The sequence below is a fragment of the Gigantopelta aegis genome, chromosome 6 (genome assembly GCF_016097555.1).
Source record: "Gigantopelta aegis isolate Gae_Host chromosome 6, Gae_host_genome, whole genome shotgun sequence".
NCBI lineage: Eukaryota > Metazoa > Mollusca > Gastropoda > Neomphalida > Peltospiridae > Gigantopelta > Gigantopelta aegis.
Genome location: NC_054704.1, coordinates 65,855,211 through 65,875,061, shown reverse-complemented (window position 1 = coordinate 65,875,061; position 19,851 = coordinate 65,855,211). Strand labels below are relative to the sequence as shown.

Below are 19,851 nucleotides of genomic sequence, written 5' to 3'. Positions count from 1 at the left end.
TTTTCTTTTCTTTTCTTTTCTTTATTGTATCGAAGGCTTAATATACATCGATAGAGTGTGTACGTGCTGTACGCTTTTTCGTGACTAACTTTAATTCGGACCAACGTTAAAAGGGGGTAAAGTTTTTTTTTTTTTTTGTTTTTTTGTAGAAGTGATATCCATTTTGGAATATAATATCTGTTAATTTACATAAAACGTTATTAGTATTTTGTTTAACAAAGATATTTGGTTTTTCCCACTGACATTTTAACCGTGGAATCACAAACGTTAACCCTCCATGTAATATAGGCCTTATTGTTTAATTGTTTGCTATGTTACTATATATATCACAAAATGGCAGGACGTGTGGGGTGGGGAGTTCAGGGGTTGGAGTGAGGAGGGGCACGAACCCCCATTTTGCGATGTTTAGTGTAACATTAAAGGTCCATTCTCAGAGCTGTCTTGTAGAAATAAAATGCCCCTACCCTGTTGGGCATAAAGAGATAAACAAAGTAGCTCTCTTGATGTGTATGTTTGTAACAACTTGTATTTGTCTTAAAAATACAACTATTCTTAATTATCAAATACAGGAACAAAGTTTACAAAAAGACACGTCAACCAACTGTTTAGACTTTGAGATAAACACATAATAAATGTAAAAAACAAATTAAAGGGACATTCCCGAGTTTGCTGCATTGTAAGATGTTTCCGACTAATACAATATTTCTACGATTAAACTTACATATTAAATATATTTTTTTGTTTAGAATATTAGTGTCTCTATATTTAATGTGTTTCTGGTCGTCTTAATATTTGTAAGAAGCCCAAACTGGATTTTGTCTTCAAATAATTTCGTACGTAAGAAATTTCTTTTTTTAGGAAATAAAATGAAATTTAACCTACTACAAATATTAGAACAATCAGAAACACGTTTAATATACAGCCTCTAATATGTTATGCAAAAAAATATATGTCATATGTAATTACAATCGTTAAAATGTCTCTTTTAGTCGATAACATCTTAAAAATTGCAGCAAACTCAGGAATGTCGCTTTAAAGGTCAAACAAACAATGGCTTTATTATAGCCATTGTAAAGGATCTCTCCCCACCGCAGTTCTTTCTCTTCTATCACACACACTGAGACCCTTCCTAGTAGTATTTTGTATACTGAACAGGTTTTAAAAAATCATAATCTGGAGTTCTGTAAGCAGGAGTATATTAATAATATACTAAATTTTATTATCAGTCTTCAAAACTTGCCTAGATGCTGTGAATTTTGTTAAGACTAATATCATTCTTTCAAATGAACAGTAAAGTCAGTTTTCTAATTACAATATCGTTTGTTTTCTCCATTTAATAAATATTAATGTGTTCCACTTAATGGTTTTTGGAATACAGATTACACTAGTGAAATAATATGGGTAGATATATGGTCAAAAGTGTACACTTGTGAAAATGCTGAAAATTATGGACGGCCCCTTATCACACTCGCTGTGGCGGCTGATTTGATATCTGATACTTAGCTTACTTTCAGCGTGTATTCGAAACTGTTCAGGTGCAGGGAACGTGTTCCTAAACGTTTCGACGACACAAGAACGTGTTCGTGAAAGTGTTCCAGGCCTGGTGCTTATAAAACGTTTTAAAGTCTAGACTGGAGACTCTAACAGAGTCTGAGACACTAATGCCATCACCGTGTAGCATCGTACACAGGATATTGCGAGCTCTGAAGCGAGGGGAATGTAAACATCAACTCACCAAGGTAAGTTATTTCACGTTTTCTATGACTTAGTGACGATTTATGTTCCACACAATCATGCCATTACTTGCTGGATAATCTGCGAATATATTTCCGTCGTCGGAACACCATTTGAAACGACAGACATTTTATTGTTGCATAAATAATACGTGAGCTCATCGTCAATGCGACGATATCCTGTCAAAAGTGTCCATTTAATAAATAATCACAGGGATTTGGATACAAAACAAGACATGTAAATTATCCTTTGACTGTCTCAAACATGTTGTGCAAGTTACAATATCCACACATACGTATTCTTTCTTATAATCGTATAAAACTAAAAACTGATGTGTATTGCAAATTGAGATTGAGTGTACTGCTTATTGCAATGTATCAAATGTTATGTGTACTGCACATTGTTTTGTTTCGTTATCACGCAGTATAGTATATTTTTTATTGATAGTTAAAAGTGAGCATTAAAAAATGACTACTGACTTCAAAGTTAGGTTTTCGAAAATACGTTACTTCTTGAAAATTGTAAAATGTCTATTTATTTAATTTTAGGGAACGTGCAATGCTGTACAAGTGTTTTTCCTGCGAGTCACATTATCCGTCGTTTTCAGAAATAATACACCATTCGACCACCAGTCACAGTCAGCATATTTTAAAGATATTTAAATTATCAACAACAAAAAAAAGGAAAAAGTTTAAACATTATCACTTTCAATGTTATGCCCGATACTTGTCGTGAACAAGGACGCATCATTTCAGTCAAAGTTAATGACAAAATAAATACACATATCTCGATTGTTTTCCGGAAAGAAATGTAAAACAAACAAGCATTGATTGACGTTGCACGTGAGAACAGCACACGATTAAATTTTCACACGTTGAGGACATGGTCGATAAGCAAATCGATTCGATTGCCTGAGAAAATCTGTTTGGACAATTACAAAATCTTGATCCCAAAGGTAGTTGTAATTCCTGTTAAAGACAATGTTGATGTTAGATAGCAAGTTTCATGTCACTGTCAACCAAATTAATGATTTAATCTAAGATGATTCTGAGCTATCAGAAAAAACCACACATTGTCTATCCACTGTATACTACTACTATATATTTGTGTTCAGTAAGTAAAATATCAAACATTAATGTAATCTCAAATACAACCACACCTTATAATATTGGGGCAGGACGTAGTCCAGTGGTAAAGCAAATGCGTGATCGGTCTAGGATCAATCTCCATCGGTGGGCCCATTGGTATATATATATATTTCGTTGCAGCCATTGCACCACGACTGGTATATCAAAGGCCATGACATGTGCTATCCTGTCTGTGGGATGTTGCATTAAAAATACCCTTGAAATTAATGGAAATCATGTAGAAGGTTTCCTTTGAAAGACAATGTCAGAATTACCAAATGTTTGACATCCAATAGCCAATGATTACTAAATCAATGTGTTCCAGTGCTGTCGTTAACTAAAACAAACTTTAACTGATAATATTAAGAATGTCTATGCATGGATTTGGACATTTGAGCTTTTAAATATCAGAGACTATTTTTTTTTTTTTTTAGATTAAAACTGTTTTCTTCTCAATATCACATAAAGTGCTGCTATTTAATACGTCAGTTTATCTATCAATAGGCCACCCTTGTCTCAGAGTTAAACAAAATACCAATATATTTAAAATCAGATTTGGTATGTAGTATAAATGTTGCAACCATTGACTTCGATTATTTTGGCATTAATGTTAAAGAAGTGTGTGCATGCATGCGTGTGTGTGTCTGTGTACATACCTACAATCAAAATAAGTAATTAATTGTTAATTTTAATCGCGGAAAAAAGCCTTTTAACACAAAACAATGTTAACAGTGAACAATAATCTCGTCATCACAGGAATAATGTTTTTGATGCACCATCGAGAGCCAAAAGAAGACCAAAACGTAAAGTTGTGGGAATAGCGCCAGTAGATCTTGCAGATAGGGAAGTTGCGCCAGTCAGACAGTACCACATATGTGATGAAAGCAAAATATTATCTCACGAAAGAGAAGGAATCGATCTAGACATCAGTTAAATAATGTTAGCATGAGACATTCTTGCACAGGTTAAAAACAAAGCAAATACCTAAAATATCATTGGAAATAAAGACAGTTTAAGTCATAACTTCGTAAAACATACATTTTCTCATGGGAGATAAGAATCGAATAGCATTTATGAAAATGAAAATATAAGCGTATTCACTGATATGGCGTTCATTACTTTGTAGTAATAAAAATGTTAGGATGTCACTAGAAATAACAATATATGATAAACGTTCATCAATAACGAAAAGATGTAACAAGCTGTCCAGTGATATAGCATACCTCTGTCTTTGTACTAAAGGCAACGTATGACGAATAATTACAAACGTTTATTAATAATCTTCATTCAAAAGCAGTCCAAATAAAAATGTGCACTTCTTTTGTGAACCTTAAGGGTCTATCTCCATTTAAATAGTTTGCCGCATTCATTACACTTGTAGCTGGGGGTTGATGCATGCCTTTTTTGTTGTAATACATGTTTTGCCTACTTTTCATCAACTTACCACACAGTTCACAAACGAACTGGTCTCCCGGAACTCCATCTGGGTGTTGTTCACACGATATTTGATGGGGGGTTTTGAGAGATCCAGGGGCTGTAAATTCTTTCTTGTAAAATAGACATTTCTCTAATGACATGCTGACACAATTTGTGCAGAGGAACCTGTATTGCACCCGTTGATTAAACCCCTTGCCACACAAATTGCAAGTGTGCTTATAGGTAAAGGTGTGTTAGTTCTTTAGATATAATGACAGTCCAAACTTTTATCTAAACGATTTTCCACATTGGTTGCACATTTTAGATACCGATGTTAATTCTTTGACAGGAGTACTTGTATCTTTTGCTAAGTGAGTTTTCAAATATCTCTGTAGGTTAGATATTTGATTTGAGTACGTGCAACTGTCACACTTGTGTTCAATATTCTGTCTAGTTTTCACCTCTTCTGTAAGACAATTTTACATCAGTCAATTGGTAAACATTTCATAGCATCCCCTTAGAGTATAATGCAATTTATAGAATAAATATATATAGACTAAATCATTGGTAAATAAATGCATTATTCGAGATTTAACTTGAGGGGGGAAAACCTAAACAAACATAGGTATCCATTCTGGAAAAGCAAGACGCAGTACACTGTATTATCAATTAACAGTACACTACAATACCCTGTAGCCTCAATTTGCAGTACACCACAGTTTTTATAAGACGATTATAAGAAAGAATACGTATTTGTGGATATTGTAACTTGCACAGCATGTTTGAGACAGACAAAGGATAATTTACATTTCTTGTTTTGTATCCAAGTCCCTGTGATTATTTATTAAATGGACACTTTTGACAGGATATCGTCAAATTGACGATGAGCTCACGTATTATTTATGCAACAATAGAATATTTGTCGTTTCAAATGGCGTTCCGACGACGGAAATATATTCGCAGATTATCCAGCAAGTAATGGCATGATTTTGTGCAACATAAATCGTCACTAAGTTAAAGAAAACGTGAAATAACTTACCTTGGTGAGTTGATGTTTACATTCCCCTCGCCGCTTCAGAGCTCGCAATATCCTGTGTACGATGCTACATGGTGGTCATGACAACGCCATACAAATTGTATGCGTGTGACGTCATTAGAGATTGAGTTTGGATAAGTACGGGCCCCAAAATGAATGAATGAATGAATGAATGAATGTTTAACGACACCTCAGCACGAAAAATACATCAGCTATTTGGAAGTACGGGCCAAGTTCTTAAATACCACACCACCTCGACTGGTGGTGTGGCGAGAACGAATGCGAAACAACATGGCGGCAAATGAGAAGAATTTGATTTCATAACGGTTTTTCTCTATTAGTTGACAAGTTTCGAATTTAATACAGCTTTCACTCTGTAATGGGGCACCAAAATACTCCAGAAAAGCATTAAATACCATCAATATCATATTCCAGCGACGTAGGGTAGTATGATTTTAACTACTTCCTTAGCTAACGTTATTGCTCTGAATTTTCTTTCTTTAAAGGGACATTCCTGAGTTTGCTACATTGTAAGATGTTTCTGACTAATAAAATATTTCTACGATTAAATTTACATATTAAATATATTTTCTTGTTTAGAATATCAGTGTTTGTATATTTAATGTGTTTCTGGCCGTCTTAATATTTGTAAGAAGCCCAAACTGGATTTTGTCTTAAAATAATTTCGTACGTACGAAAAAATTGTTTTTAGGAAATAAAATGAAATTTAAAATTTGTACAAATATTAGAACGGCCAGAAACACGTTTAATATACAGCCACTAATATTTTATGCAGAAAAATATATTTGATATGTAATTACAATCGTTAAAAAGTCTTGGTTAGTCGATAAACATCGTAAGAAGTGCAGCAAACTCAGGAATGGCCCTTTAACAAATACTCCAACAGTTTTAAAAAATGAAAAAAGTTTCCATCCTGTCATCATTCCCTAGTTCCTCCTCGTCATCACCATCAAACAAGAAAGAGTAACACAGAGTTGAATTAGTAGAAGTGTTTTTACTCCATTTACTGACCGCCATATTGGAAACGGTTCCCATGTATTTATATCCAGTTCAAAATGTGGAATGTTTACATGCAATAAAGTTTATTTTATCGTATCTTATCTGGGGAACGGGTTCTCGTATTTTCATCTGTTCAGATGAACGCAGTTTCGAATACACAATCAGGTTTAACTGAGGATTGTTGGAAAAAGAAATGCTATATTGAGGGAGGCATGTTTTCATTAGCGACGCACTAAACACATTTTAATTATGGTTATAAGGTTAAGGACCATACAGGGAAGGAGAGAGGAAACCCGCCGCCGACACACAATGAGCTACTCTTTCTGGTTAATAGTCTGACTGACCTACAACAGACGTATGACGTAACAATCACGTAACGTCACTCCTCTTCCCAAGGTGTTACACAGGAACGTTACGTCATTCTTTTGCCGCAATTCCAATTGCAAAAACAAAAACGTTCTTCATAAATGATAAAAAAGTCGTTATCTTCTTGCTGTGGTGAATTCGTCATTCCAGTCGAGGCACCTGACCGATACATCGACAGAACCGATGGCGAGCTGTTTCCTAAATACAGTGTGTAATGGATTGGCGTGTTTCCGAACCCAAGGCGATGGAGCAAGTCCTCCTGTCGTTGCCACAGCCATGTTCACCGCCGCGTGCATTCTGTTCATCCTGCCAACACTTAAGAAGATATTCACTAGAGCGTTCTTCGATCGCCTCACCGTTCTGCTGTCCATTGTTTCTGTGTTTATTATATTGGCCGTGTTCCTGATGCTCACAGTTGCTATCCAGGTAAGTACTTAAATCACAAGCCGGGGAGTTGTATTTCACTCTCCTGTGGATGGTTGAAAGTTATTGTGAGCTAGCGGATTTGTCTAACTCTGGTCGAAACCTAAAATCTCGAAGCTATGCGGTTTCCAGGGGCGTAGCGTGATCTGGACCTGGGGTGGTGGTGGGGGGTTGGTGTGTGTGGGGGGGGGGGGGTTCGAATATGAACCAAGTGGACCTTTTTCTATTTTGTTTTTGCACCACCCGAAACTCCATATTTATAAACCTGTATGTTTTAGTACTGAAAGCGGACCATTTGCTTCAGCGGGGAGGGGGCGGGGAGGGGGGGGGGGGGGAGACGTTGATGCCAGGGGCGTAATTCACAAAGATCTCTTAAGCAATACTGCATCATTCTTGCAAATCTTGTTGCATTAAACTGCGAGGTCACACATTTGAGAGATATTAGAGGATTGAGCTCTTGACCAGTACCTGCTTAAAAAACCCGCAGTATACAGTTAGCTTCCTTGTGTACCTGTTTGAAAACCCCGGTTTCTTATAGTAGTATACAGTTAGCTCCCTTGCGTTACTGTTTGAAAACCCCAGTTTCTTATAGCAGTATACAGTTAGTGCCCTTGTGTACCTATTTGAAAACCCCGGTTTCTTATAGTAGTATACAGTTAGCTCCCTTGTGTACCTATGTCAAAACCCCGGTTTCTTATAGTAGTATACAGTTAGTGCCCTTGTGTACCTATTTCAAAACCCCGGTTTCTTATAGTAGTATACAGTTAGTGCCCTTGTATACCTCTTTCAAAACCCCGGTTTCTTATAGTAGTATACAGTTAGCTCCCTTGTGTACCTGTTTCAAAACCCCGGTTTCTTATAGCAGTATACAGTTAGCTCCCTTGTGTACCTGTTTCAAAACCCCGGTTTCTTATAGCAGTATACAGTTAGCTCCCTTGTGTACCTGTTTCAAAACCCCGGTTTCTTATAGCAGTATACAGTTAGCTCCCTTGTGTACCTGTTTCAAAACCCCGGTTTCTTATAGCAGTATACAGTTAGCTCCCTTGTGTACCTGTTTCAAAACCCCGGTTTCTTATAGCAGTATACAGTTAGCTCCCTTGTGTACCTGTTTCAAAACCCCGGTTTCTTATAGCAGTATACAGTTAGCTCCCTTGTGTACCTGTTTCATTTATTTCATTTCAACTTATTTTCGTGCTATTATCCAATTAAGGTTCAAGCACGCTGTCCTGGGCACACACCTCAGCTGTCTGGGCTGTCTATCCAGGACAGTGGGTTAGTTGTTAATTAGTTAGTGGTTAGTAAGAGAGAAGAGGGTATAGTGGTCTTACACCTTCCCATTGAGTCGTTAAAACTCGCTCTGGGTGGGAGCCGGTACTGGGCTACGAACCCTGTACCTACCAGCCTTATGTCCCATGGCTTAACCACGACACCACCGAGGCCGGTTGTTTGAGAACCCCGCTTTGTTATAGCAATATACAGTTAGCTGCCTTGCATTCGCTTGTTGGTTTTGCACAGATGCATGTTTAAAGGCTAATTATTTGGCATAGGAAGCACATTCTTAAGCTTAGTGATAGCCAAGGAGTTATTTTTTAAAATGACAATTGGTTTTTCACCAACAGTGCAAACGGTTTAGCTGTAATGAAGCTTGGTATTCATGCACCAGGTTTTCCTTGTGACAAAAGTGGGGCGCGATCAATTTGTGTAATTTTCAAACAAGCTGATTTTGTGAAAAGTTTAATAGCTAAACCTTTATTCAAATGACGATTTTTTTAAGGTTTGATGTGCAAAGTTTCCGTAAAAATATGCGCGATATCCGCCAATTCCCGCTTGGATCAAAATGCACCCAAAATCATGCAGTTTGGGCACATTATGATAAAAAGTAACATAACAATTTAACTAAAAATATTTAAAATGAGTCCTCTTTATAATTATGACCCTTTTTGTAATTTTCTTGAGACTGAAAATACCTGTATCTTTCTTTATTTTTAACCCATAGGTGGGCATTTAGGATGTCAGGGACTGGCATGCACAATTATGAGATGAAGATTCACACATGACTGTGCTCTTCTACCCCCGTTATTTGAGACATATCTGAATAGTAAAAGTTAGTGAAATATGTAGATGTACAGTGGGGTACTGTTATTTCAGGATGGAAAGAAGGAAGGAAATGTTTTATTTAACGACGCACTCATCACATTTTATTGACGTTATATGGCGTCGGACATAAACTAATGTCTGTATAAACTAATGGAGAATGCACGAAGGTGTGTGGATTCATGAAAAATAATTCACGAACCCCGTACGGGCGAATTGATGATTTTTCATGGCTCTACACTTGGACAATCTTCGCTTTACTTGAATATATTATTATCACTAGTATCAGGTTTATAAGGCTTAAATTACATATGTATTTGTTGATGCAGATGTTTGTTCATGTAATTAATGTATATTTATGTTATTGTTACTGCAGATAAATGTATATTATATTGTTGTTTTTGCTCTGCACATATCCGGCTGTTATGAAAATAAATTATTTTTATGGTTAAGGACCACACAGATATTGAGATGGGGGAGGGGGGAGGCGGTGTGTGATAAATACATTGATCTTTTAGATAATGAAACATCAAAATGATGATAGCTCTTCCTGACCCCTCCCAACGCCCAGAATAGTTTCAGAGATCAAACTGGCAAGACACGATTAGCAAATACATCGCAAACATCACATTTTGTTTCATCAAGTGTGTGACGGTACATGCTCTTAATTTCTTTTCGCCTGTGGCGATATTAATTGTTTTAGAAGGCCGTGTGCAGTTCCAAATGCACTTAGCCCAGGTGGGCAACTTGTTACGTGATACCTTTGCGCGACGGTCATCGAGCTGTACTTCTAATACACACCCAGCCCAGGTGCGGAGCCATGTGGCCAGTAGTTACGTAATACCTCCGCGAGTGCGGATTTTACAACCGTGATTTGGCGACTTGGCGTCATTGAGTCTGGCGATCTAAGAGCAAGATATGCCGTCTTGGTCGCTGTGGAATTTAGATGATACGTGAGGTACCGCCTTGTGCCCCCAGGCGATATTCGCTGTCTCTGAGAGTTTTGAATAAATAGCTAGGGTTTTAGAGATATCGAGGAGAAACATATTGGAAGGCTCCAGGGGATCGCTGTCCGTCCACTGAACGATTTATATTAGTTCAGACGGGACTTTGGTAAATATATATTTTCTGCTCTGTGTATAACCTTGATGTGATTGATGTGACTTTAAATATTTTAATACTGTATTATACCAATATTATTTAGACGGTGCTGCCGGTCATCTGACGCAGTATTCTGTAGGCTCACCGTTCTGATATATATATATATATATATATATATATATATATATATATATATATATATATATATATATATAAAGCTTAGCCAGTCATCCTAGAGGACCTAGGTAAACTGTAGGTTATTGTCTTTATTGTGATAGGTACCAGTATTAATTCTGTATTACAAGGTTATTGAATGAGTAGTTAGGGTTAATTAAAAACATTAACCAGTTAGGAATAGAGTTGTAATTCCTTTATTAATTAAGTTCTCCTGGAAGCGTTTCTCAATTATCACACGTGTGGGTGTTGTGTCACGGTGAAGTGATTAGAATATTGTGTAAACTAGACACCTAGAGATTAACTAATTAAGTAATCAGTTCTGGGTTGTTATTATTTGTTGTTGTTAATTAACTACTGCGGCAGTACATTTGTCAGCGTAGGTTAATACAGATTCCAAAGTGTATTGTGTTTTTGTTGTGTTTTCTAGTGAACTAAACGTGCTATAATAATATATACTTATATAAGATCGTATCTCTGATCATACCTAGAGACGAGCCACAACGGGTATAACTGCCTGTTACAGAGAGATCTAATAGATATACAGTTAGGAGAGATGTTTGGACAATCGTGTTTCATTCAGTTACGGGTATTATAGGATCCCCGTGACAGGAGTAGAAAATTGGGGCGCTCGTCCGGGATCTGAAACGGGACACGCATATTTAAAAAAAGTATTGTTTGTAAATGGGGGCTTTATAAATTATTTTTTCAAATAGCTAGAAGTAGCAACGTTGTTCACTAGAAAATTATTTAATAATAAGTGCGTCATATCTAAACATGGATAAGAATTTGCTGGATAGGCCTACGCTCAGTGTAGTGGAGATTAAGCGAGCACGTAAGGCCGAGTTAGTTGAAATTGCAACTGAGCGGGAAATTGATTTAACATCAGCTAAAACCTTAGGTGATATAAAGACAATTATTATCCAGGAAGTTTTTGGTGATAGTCCTGTTATGGAAGAAAGTGAGATTGTTCCAGAGATAGAGATAAATGACTTGAGTATGGAACAACAGTTAGCTTTTAAAAAGCTTGAGTACGAAAGAGAAGAACGTGCATTCGATAGAGAGAGAGAGAGAGAGAGAGAGAGAGAGAGAGAGAGAGAGAGAGAGAGAGAGAGAGAGAGAGAGAGAGAGAGAGAGAGAGAGAAAGAGAAGAGAGGGATAGAGAGAGAGAGGGATAGAGAAAGAGAGAGAGATAGAGAGAGGGAGAGAGAAAGAGAAGATAGAGATAGAGAAAGAGAAGAGAGAGATAGAGAGAGGGAGAGAGAAATAGAAGAGAGGGGTAGAGAAGAGAGAGATAGGGATAGAGAATTCCAGTTAGCAAAATTAAAAGTGGAACATGAGTTAAAGTTGAATACTGAAGAAGTTAGACGTGAGGCAGGAAATGGTTTTAACATGTCGGAGGCTTATAGATCAGTGCCTGTATTTGATGATCAGGAGGTAGATATGTTCTTCCAACTTTTTGAACGGGCCGCTAAGCAGCTAAATTGGCCGCAGTCTAAGTGGACATTGTTAGCCGTGTCTAAGTTTAAGGGGAAGGCTAGTGTAGCTTATAATTCAATGAGTGATGAGCGAGCAAGTCAGTACGACCTAGGTAAGGCTGCAGTGTTGAGGGCTTATGAATTACGACCTGAGAATTATCATTTACGGTATAGCGAGTTGAGAAAAAACGCAGGGTCAGTCTTATAGTGAGTTTGTGGCTAAGAAGGCAGGGATGTTTGATAAATGGGTGGTGTCTCATCAGGTAGAGTCATATACCGAGTTACGAGAGTTGTTGATCTTACAGGACATTAAAAATGGATTACCAGTTAGCGTACGTATTCATTTAGAGGATCGTGATGTCAAAAAGATAGAGGAGGCAGGCATAGTGGCAGATGATTACGTGTTAATACACAAAGCTCAGGCAGTGCAGGGTAGCTCTTTACAACAGGGTGATAAGAAGAAATTTCAGCCAGGTTTTTCCCGGGAAAGTAACTATCGGGGAGAGTCATCTAGTTGGTCAGCTAGTCAGGCAAGGAATGCACCTGGTGGGAAAAGTAAGGATAAGCCTGCATTATCAGCCAATGCACGAACTTTTCGTCCACATTGCAGTTACTGTAAAAAGGATAACCATCTTGTCGGGGACTGTTTTAAAAGGAAACGCGATAATGCGCAAGTGGTCGGTTTAGTGAGGTCAGCTCCGTTAGCGAGAGAGTTAATGGTTAATCCCATGGCAGAGAAAGTAAACCCGTATGTGTCCACTGGTATGGTTTGTGATGTGAAACAAGAATTGAGTCCTAAGGCAATATCAATCTATCGAGATACAGGCTGTAGTCAGTCGCTGATAACGTCAAAGTGTTTACCTGGTATTAAGAATTCAGATACAGGACGTAGTTTGGCCTTAACCTCGGTTACTGGAGAAAAAATGGTTGTCCGGTTACATAACGTTTTCTTGTGTTCAAAGTTTGTGACGGGACCAGTCGTTATGGGTGTTGTGAAGGACTTGCCTGTTGAAAACATAGGAGTTTTGTTGGGTAATGATTTGACTAGTCAGTGTTGTCAGCCGAAATGTGACCAATTGTTAATCAAAGACAGCCCTGTACCAATAGAAGAGAGTGAGGTTGATAAGATTAAATATCCTGCGTGTATAAAGACTAGGGCTATGGCCAGAAGGGTAAAACGAGAGCCAGAGGATATTTGTGATTTGTCTGATACGTGTGTGAGCCATGAAATTGGAGTGGATGAGGTTATCAGTAAAATGGTAGATAAGTCAACTGAGGAATTAAATGTGGTGGTACCTGTTGATCTCCCGCAGAGGGGAATTGAACCAGTTGTGTTTGATAGAGTGGACTCACCTTGTAATAGACAAGAGTTAATCCTAGAGCAGGGGACTGATCCAAATTTGTTGGCAGTTCGCACTACATTGTTAACTGAGAGAGTATTGATGAATAAAAGAGTTAGAGATAGGAGGTTGCCGGCAAACGAACTAGCTAGGAAGCAACTGAGCCATGATCAGAGCAAAATAAAATCAATGTTTGGTAGGAAGGCTAGGAGTCTGGAATTTAAACCAGGGGATAAGATGCTGCTGTACCTTCCCATTAAACGGGGTTCATTGCAGAACAGGTATTTCGGGCCCTATCTTGTGCACAAACGGGTTAATGAGACAGGGTATGTGATAAACACTCCTGATAGGGTTAGGAAAAGTAGGTATTGTCACATCAATTTGCTAAAAGGTTATTTTGACAGACTGCCGATAGTTCCAGTACTACCTGTCGAAATTGAGAGTCACCCAATTTCCTGTGATGACGTCAAGACTGCAGAGATCAAATTAACCAACAGCCAGATTCTAGCAGACTTGAGCCCCCAGCGAGCAAAGTTGACTACGTTGAAACAAGACAATGTTTCCATTTGTCAGAACCTCCCAACGATTACCAACACCTTAAGCCAGGATGTGCGCTTGGAACCCAACGCTACACCGATTCGACAGCATGCCTATCGGAGAAAACCTGGAAAACGTGCGACACTGAAACAGAAAGAAACGAAGTTCCAGTGGTCAGGTGAATGCGAGAAGTCATTCAACCGTCTCAAGCAGATGCGCTACTCGTCTCCCGTGATGGCAGCACGAGACTACCGAAGGCTTTTCAAGCTAGCTGTGGGTGCCAGTGACGTGGGTGCTGGAGCTGTGCTGTTCCAAGAAGACGAAGACGGACTGGACCATCCTAATGAAAGCCTCCAACCAGAGAGTTTTGAGATGGAGTCTTCTTCTGCAGGAATTCCCAATCACCATTGAACATATCAAGGGCACATCCAATGTAATCGCTGATGCCCTGTCCCGAAATTGAACGTTATGATAATGTGTTGACATTCTTGATTTCTGTTTTGTTTTTATATATATTTATTTTGTATACCAGGGACTCAGAGACTCAGTGTGATTACTGGTAGTCATCTTATTATTACATGTGTTATAAATACCCGGATGCGTCGGTTAACGCACCTTTTGTTTTAATGTAGTATATTTCCCTATTCCTAGAGTAGAGGAAATATCCTTTTTGAGGTGGGGGTGTGTGACGGTACATGCTCTTAATTTCTTTTCGCCTGTGGCGATATTAATTGTTTTAGAAGGCCGTGTGCAGTTCCAAATGCACTTAGCCCAGGTGGGCAACTTGTTACGTGATACCTTTGCGCGACGGTCATCGAGCTGTACTTCCAATACACACCCAGCCCAGGTGCGGAGCCATGTGGCCAGTAGTTACGTAATACCTCCGCGAGTGCGGTTTTTACAACCGTGATTTGGCGACTTGGCGTCATTGAGTCTGGCGATCTAAGAGAAAGATATGCCGTCTTGGTCGCTGTGGAATTCAGATGATACGTGAGGTACCGCCTTGTGCCCCCAGGCGATATTCGCTGTCTCTGAGAGTTTTGAATAAATAGCTAGGGTTTTAGAGATATCGAGGAGAAACATATTGGAAGGCTCCAGGGGATCGCTGTCCGTCCACTGATCGATCTATATTAGTTCAGACGGGACTTTGGTAAATATATATTTTCTGCTCTGTGTATAACCTTGATGTGATTGATGTGACTTTAAATATTTTAATACTGTATTATACCAATATTATTTAGACGGTGCTGCCGGCCATCTGACGCAGTATTCTGTAGGCTCACCGTTCTGATATATATATATCTAAAGCTTAGCCAGTCATCCTAGAGGACCTAGGTAAACTGTAGGTTATTGTCTTTATTGTGATAGGTACCAGTATTAATTCTGTATTACAAGGTTATTGAATGAGTAGTTAGGGTTAATTAAAACATTAACCAGTTAGGAATAGAGTTGTAATTCCCTTATTAATTAAATTCTCCTGGAAGCGTTTCTCAATTATCACACGTGTGGGTGTGATTAGAATATTGTGTAAACTAGACACCTAGAGATTAACTAATTAAGTGATCAGTTCTGGGTTGTTATTATTTGTTGTTGTTAATTAACTACTGCTGCAGTACATTTGTCAGCGTAGGTTAATACAGATTCCAAAGTGTATTGTGTTTTTGTTGTGTTTTCTAGTGAACTAAACGTGCTATAATAATATATACTTATATAAGATCGTATCTCTGATCATACCTAGAGACGAGCCACAGCGGGTATAACTGCCTGTTACAGAGAGATCTAATAGATATACAGTTAGGAGAGATGTTTGGACAATCATGTTTCATTCAGTTACGGAGCCTATATAATAAATTAAGATACCAAAATACTAATCACTAGCTAATCAGGCATGTGGAATTGCACTTGACGAATCGCCCGAAATGGTAACACTGTCGGATGAGCCAAGACAAAATCAACAATAAAACAAACAAACAAAAAACAAAAAACAAACAAAAACAACAACAACCCCCCACCCCCCCAAACCCCCTCCCCCCCCCCCAAAAAAAAAACCCTGAATGAGTGCACCGCATTGCTCAATGGGTAGGTGTAAACCACTTGCATCGACCAGTGATCCATAACTGGTTCAACAAAGGCCATGGTTTGTGCTATCCTGCCTGTGGGAAGCGCAAATAAAAGATCCCTTGCTGCCTGTCGTAAAAGAGTAGCCTATGTGTCAACAGCGGGTTTCCTCTCAAAATCTGTGTGGTCCTTAACCATATGTCTGACGCCATATAACCGTAAATAAAATGTGTTGAGTGCGTCGTTAAATAAAACATTTCTTTCTTTCTTTCTTATTTCTGGAAAATACCTATGACCATCAGTGTGTATAATATACAAACTTTCATTTTTAAAGTATCCTGGAGAGTGAAAAATAACGTTAAAAATTGGTCTTATAGGCAAAAGAAAGGCAGAAAGGGTGGGGGGAATCAGTTATTTCCAAAACAAATAAATTAATTTTCTCACAAATTATTATAAAGGAATGGGCTGCAATAGGTTTACACAAGTAAATATTCCGAAACTATTTCCTTGTAGCTATATTATGTTTAAATTCTGATTATATATTTTTTGTGTGTTGTAGGGAAACCATCTGTTTTGCTTCCTCATGAATGGACGTATTCCATGTCTTTCGGGATTATCCAAAGTCTGGCAGCGACTGATAGCAATCTACATGATGTTTATGCTGGTCATCTTCAACTTTGGCTGCGCCCACCTCTTAAGGTGCGTGTTTCTCAGCATCTACGACTGGGCAAGATGTTGCAATAGAAGAGGTCCACTCTGTCGACCATTGTGCAGACCAAGACGTCCGTTGTGTGGGCCAACACCTTCCTTGTGTGGGCCAACACCTTCCTTGTTTAATCTGTCAAGTCTATGCTGTGAGCTAAAACGTATACTGTTTGAGCCAACACGTGCATTGTGTGAGCCAAGATGTGCACCTTGCAAGCCAAAAGGTGCGTTGTGTCAACCGAAATTTGCATACTGTCTGCCAAAACGTCAATCGTGTGAGCCAAAATGTTCTTTATGTGTGCCAAAATGTCTACCGTGTGAGCCCAAATGTCCACCATATGAGCTAAGACGCACATCATGTGAGCGAAGACGCCATCCAATGGAGCGAAGATGTTTACCATGTGAATCAAGGCCGCGATCACCATGTAAACCAAGGCGACCACCTTGTAAACCAAGGCCACGATCACCATGTGAACCAAGGTGTCCACCATGTGAACCAAGGTGTCCACCATGTAAACCAAGGTGTCCACCATGTGAACCAAGGGGTCCACCATGTGAACCAAGGCCGCGATCACCATATAAGCTAAGGCCGCGATCACCATGTGAACCAAGGTGTCCACCTTGTGAACCAAGGCCGCGATCACCATATAAGCTACGGCCGCGATCACCATGTGAACCAAGGTGTCCACCATGTGAACCGAGGCCGCGATCACCATATGAACTAAGGCCGCGGTCACCCTGTGAACCAAGGCAACTGCCATGTGAACCAAGGCCGCGATCACCATGTGAACCAAGTCCGCGATCACCCTGTGAACCAAGTCCGCGATCACCATGTAAACCAAGGCCGCGATCACCATGTGAACCAAGGCCGCGATCACCATGCAAACCAAGGCCGCGATCACCATGCAAACCAAGGCCGCGATCACCATGCAAACCAAGGCCGCGATCACCATGTCAACCAAGGCCGCGATCACCATGTCAACCAAGGCGACAACCATGTGATGTTCGGCGTTCACCGTGTGAGTCACCACCATCCTCGGTGTGTTCACTATCTCCACGTTCAGTATCTCCACCACGGCGATCACCGCGTGTAATGTGTAAGTCATCACCACCTCCTCCAGTGTGCGAGGAAAAGAAGAAGAGGAAGCAGGCGGCTACGAAAAGACTGTGCCAGATGAGTAACAGCACGGGCATGCAGCAGCCATCGTGCAGCAAACCCGATGATATCGAGTTCGATGTCGTCTGCCACATTAAACTGGAAGGTGTCGCGTCTAAAAAACGGAACTGTCAGGTCAATGTCCTAGGGACAAGTGTGTTGAGGAAATGATTAAAGGATTAAAGACATATTTAAAAAAGAGGGTAATATACAGTTGAAATAAACTCGGTCAAGATTGTGGTTACTCACTGCGTTTCGAACAACCTCAGGTTAAGTGTATCTTGTTAGCGTATATGGACCTGCTTAAAGTAGGCCTATACCAGTAATATCACGTGTACATTTATGTCAGTTGTTCACACTCAGGGCTAGCTCTTTAATGATCAGACAAATTCGTTAAATTATCTATTAAACTTTAAAAACCCCAGCAGGAACCCACAATTATCAAGGACGGATCCAGGATTGTACGTAGGGGGAAGGGATTAAAAACATTCCAAAAAGGGCAATTTGAGTTTGTCGAAGAGAAATGAGTTAAGCTCCCAAAGACAGCGATATATGTAGTGGGTTCAGGGTAATGCTTCCCAGAAAACATTTGAATTTAGTTTTCTCACAGAGAAGCGTTCTCAGGGCAATATAGTATTCTGGATAATAAATTTATAACAAAATAAAAGTCACTTCCAACCCATGTGACCCCACCTGAATCCACCAATGGTTATTTTCCAACACAATATGAATCATTACATTTTAAAATTTTACAATTGACGAGTTACAGAGCTAGTCCTGACATTGACGTATTAATGAACACACATGTATTGGTAGCTACATAAGCTTTACATAGCCGAGTGGCTTATTAATTGATGCTATATTAATTAATAAATGTGTCTGTCGCTTCGTGTCAGTCGTATTCTTTCTTTCGTGTCTTTGTGTGCGCAATTTTGAAAATGTACATTTTTGTTTGTTTTATTGTATTGGTAGCAGTCCCTTGCAGAAATAGTTCGCTTGTTTTCGCATAGATCCAGGTTTGAAGGGTAATTATTTGGAATATGAAGTAAACTATTAAACTTAATAATAGCCAAGGAGTTATTTGTTTTTAAAAAGTACATTTCGGTATTTTTTTACCAGGAGTGCAAGAGGTTTAGCTGCAATGAGGCACTGGAGTGCATTTATGTTAATATCACATTCCACACTTCCGAAGTGAATAATTTTCAATGATATCTCTTCCCCCCCTCATGATACGAACACCATGCATCCGCCCATGCATGATCCTAAGTCCCTAACCCTCCATATGCCACCATTACTCCGCATGGGTTCAATGAATTCAACGATTTGCTCTACTGGTGTCAAGAAATGAATAATTCTGTTTATATATGAAGTAGTTTATAATTCTCTCTGTTACTTGCCGAAGACATATTGTGGTATTGGTCAACCATCATGGATTATGAATTAGGGAAATATCAAAACGTACTTTAGACCCCAGAAAAATATTTAGGACCATGGAAACATAAGAAAAAGATATACTACAAGCTATATGTCGTTTAAAATATAATTATTTGTGTCACACATGTTGAATTTCAGGCTGTCATCTTGGATTTCAGCCATGTTAAATTTTCCAAAATGAATTTTCACATGGAATCGTGCTCAGCAATCTAAAATACCCTATAAACGACATATTACAAGATACATTCCAAGCAAAATAATCATAGAATTAAAAAGTCCTCATTTTCTATACCAGGGGCCCTATATCATTCCAATGGGTATATACAGGGGAGGGAAGGGGTTAACCGTTAACATATAAAATATGGAAATTGTGTAGTTGGTTCACACTTATGAAAGGTAACCCCATGTTTTTAGATGGTACAGACTATCAAATGTGATTAATGTAAAATTGAACCATGTTGGAAAAATACAAAAAACATCAATCTTCCAGCATTTGTGTTGTCATAGGAATAATTTTTATTAGGGCAATAAAATAATGTTGCAAGTAGTTAATAACCATTTGTATTTATTCCAAGTGGATTTAAAGTAAAAAATATTAAACGTTTTTTTAAATGACCGTACCTATGTACAATTTTTTTAAACGTATTTTCAA

General features: G+C 38.7%; 1 protein-coding gene across 1 annotated transcript; it reads left to right on the top strand.

Annotated features, from left to right (window-relative positions):
* Positions 1 to 6,288: 6,288 nt before the first annotated feature.
* Positions 6,289 to 18,675, top strand: LOC121373871 (proteoglycan 4-like). Its single transcript, XM_041500653.1, has 2 exons — positions 6,289 to 7,125; positions 16,464 to 18,675. The coding sequence occupies exons 1-2, from the start codon at positions 6,883 to 6,885 to the stop codon at positions 17,934 to 17,936; spliced, it is 1,716 nt and encodes a 571-aa protein (XP_041356587.1). The 5' UTR covers positions 6,289 to 6,882; the 3' UTR covers positions 17,937 to 18,675.
* Positions 18,676 to 19,851: the final 1,176 nt, after the last annotated feature.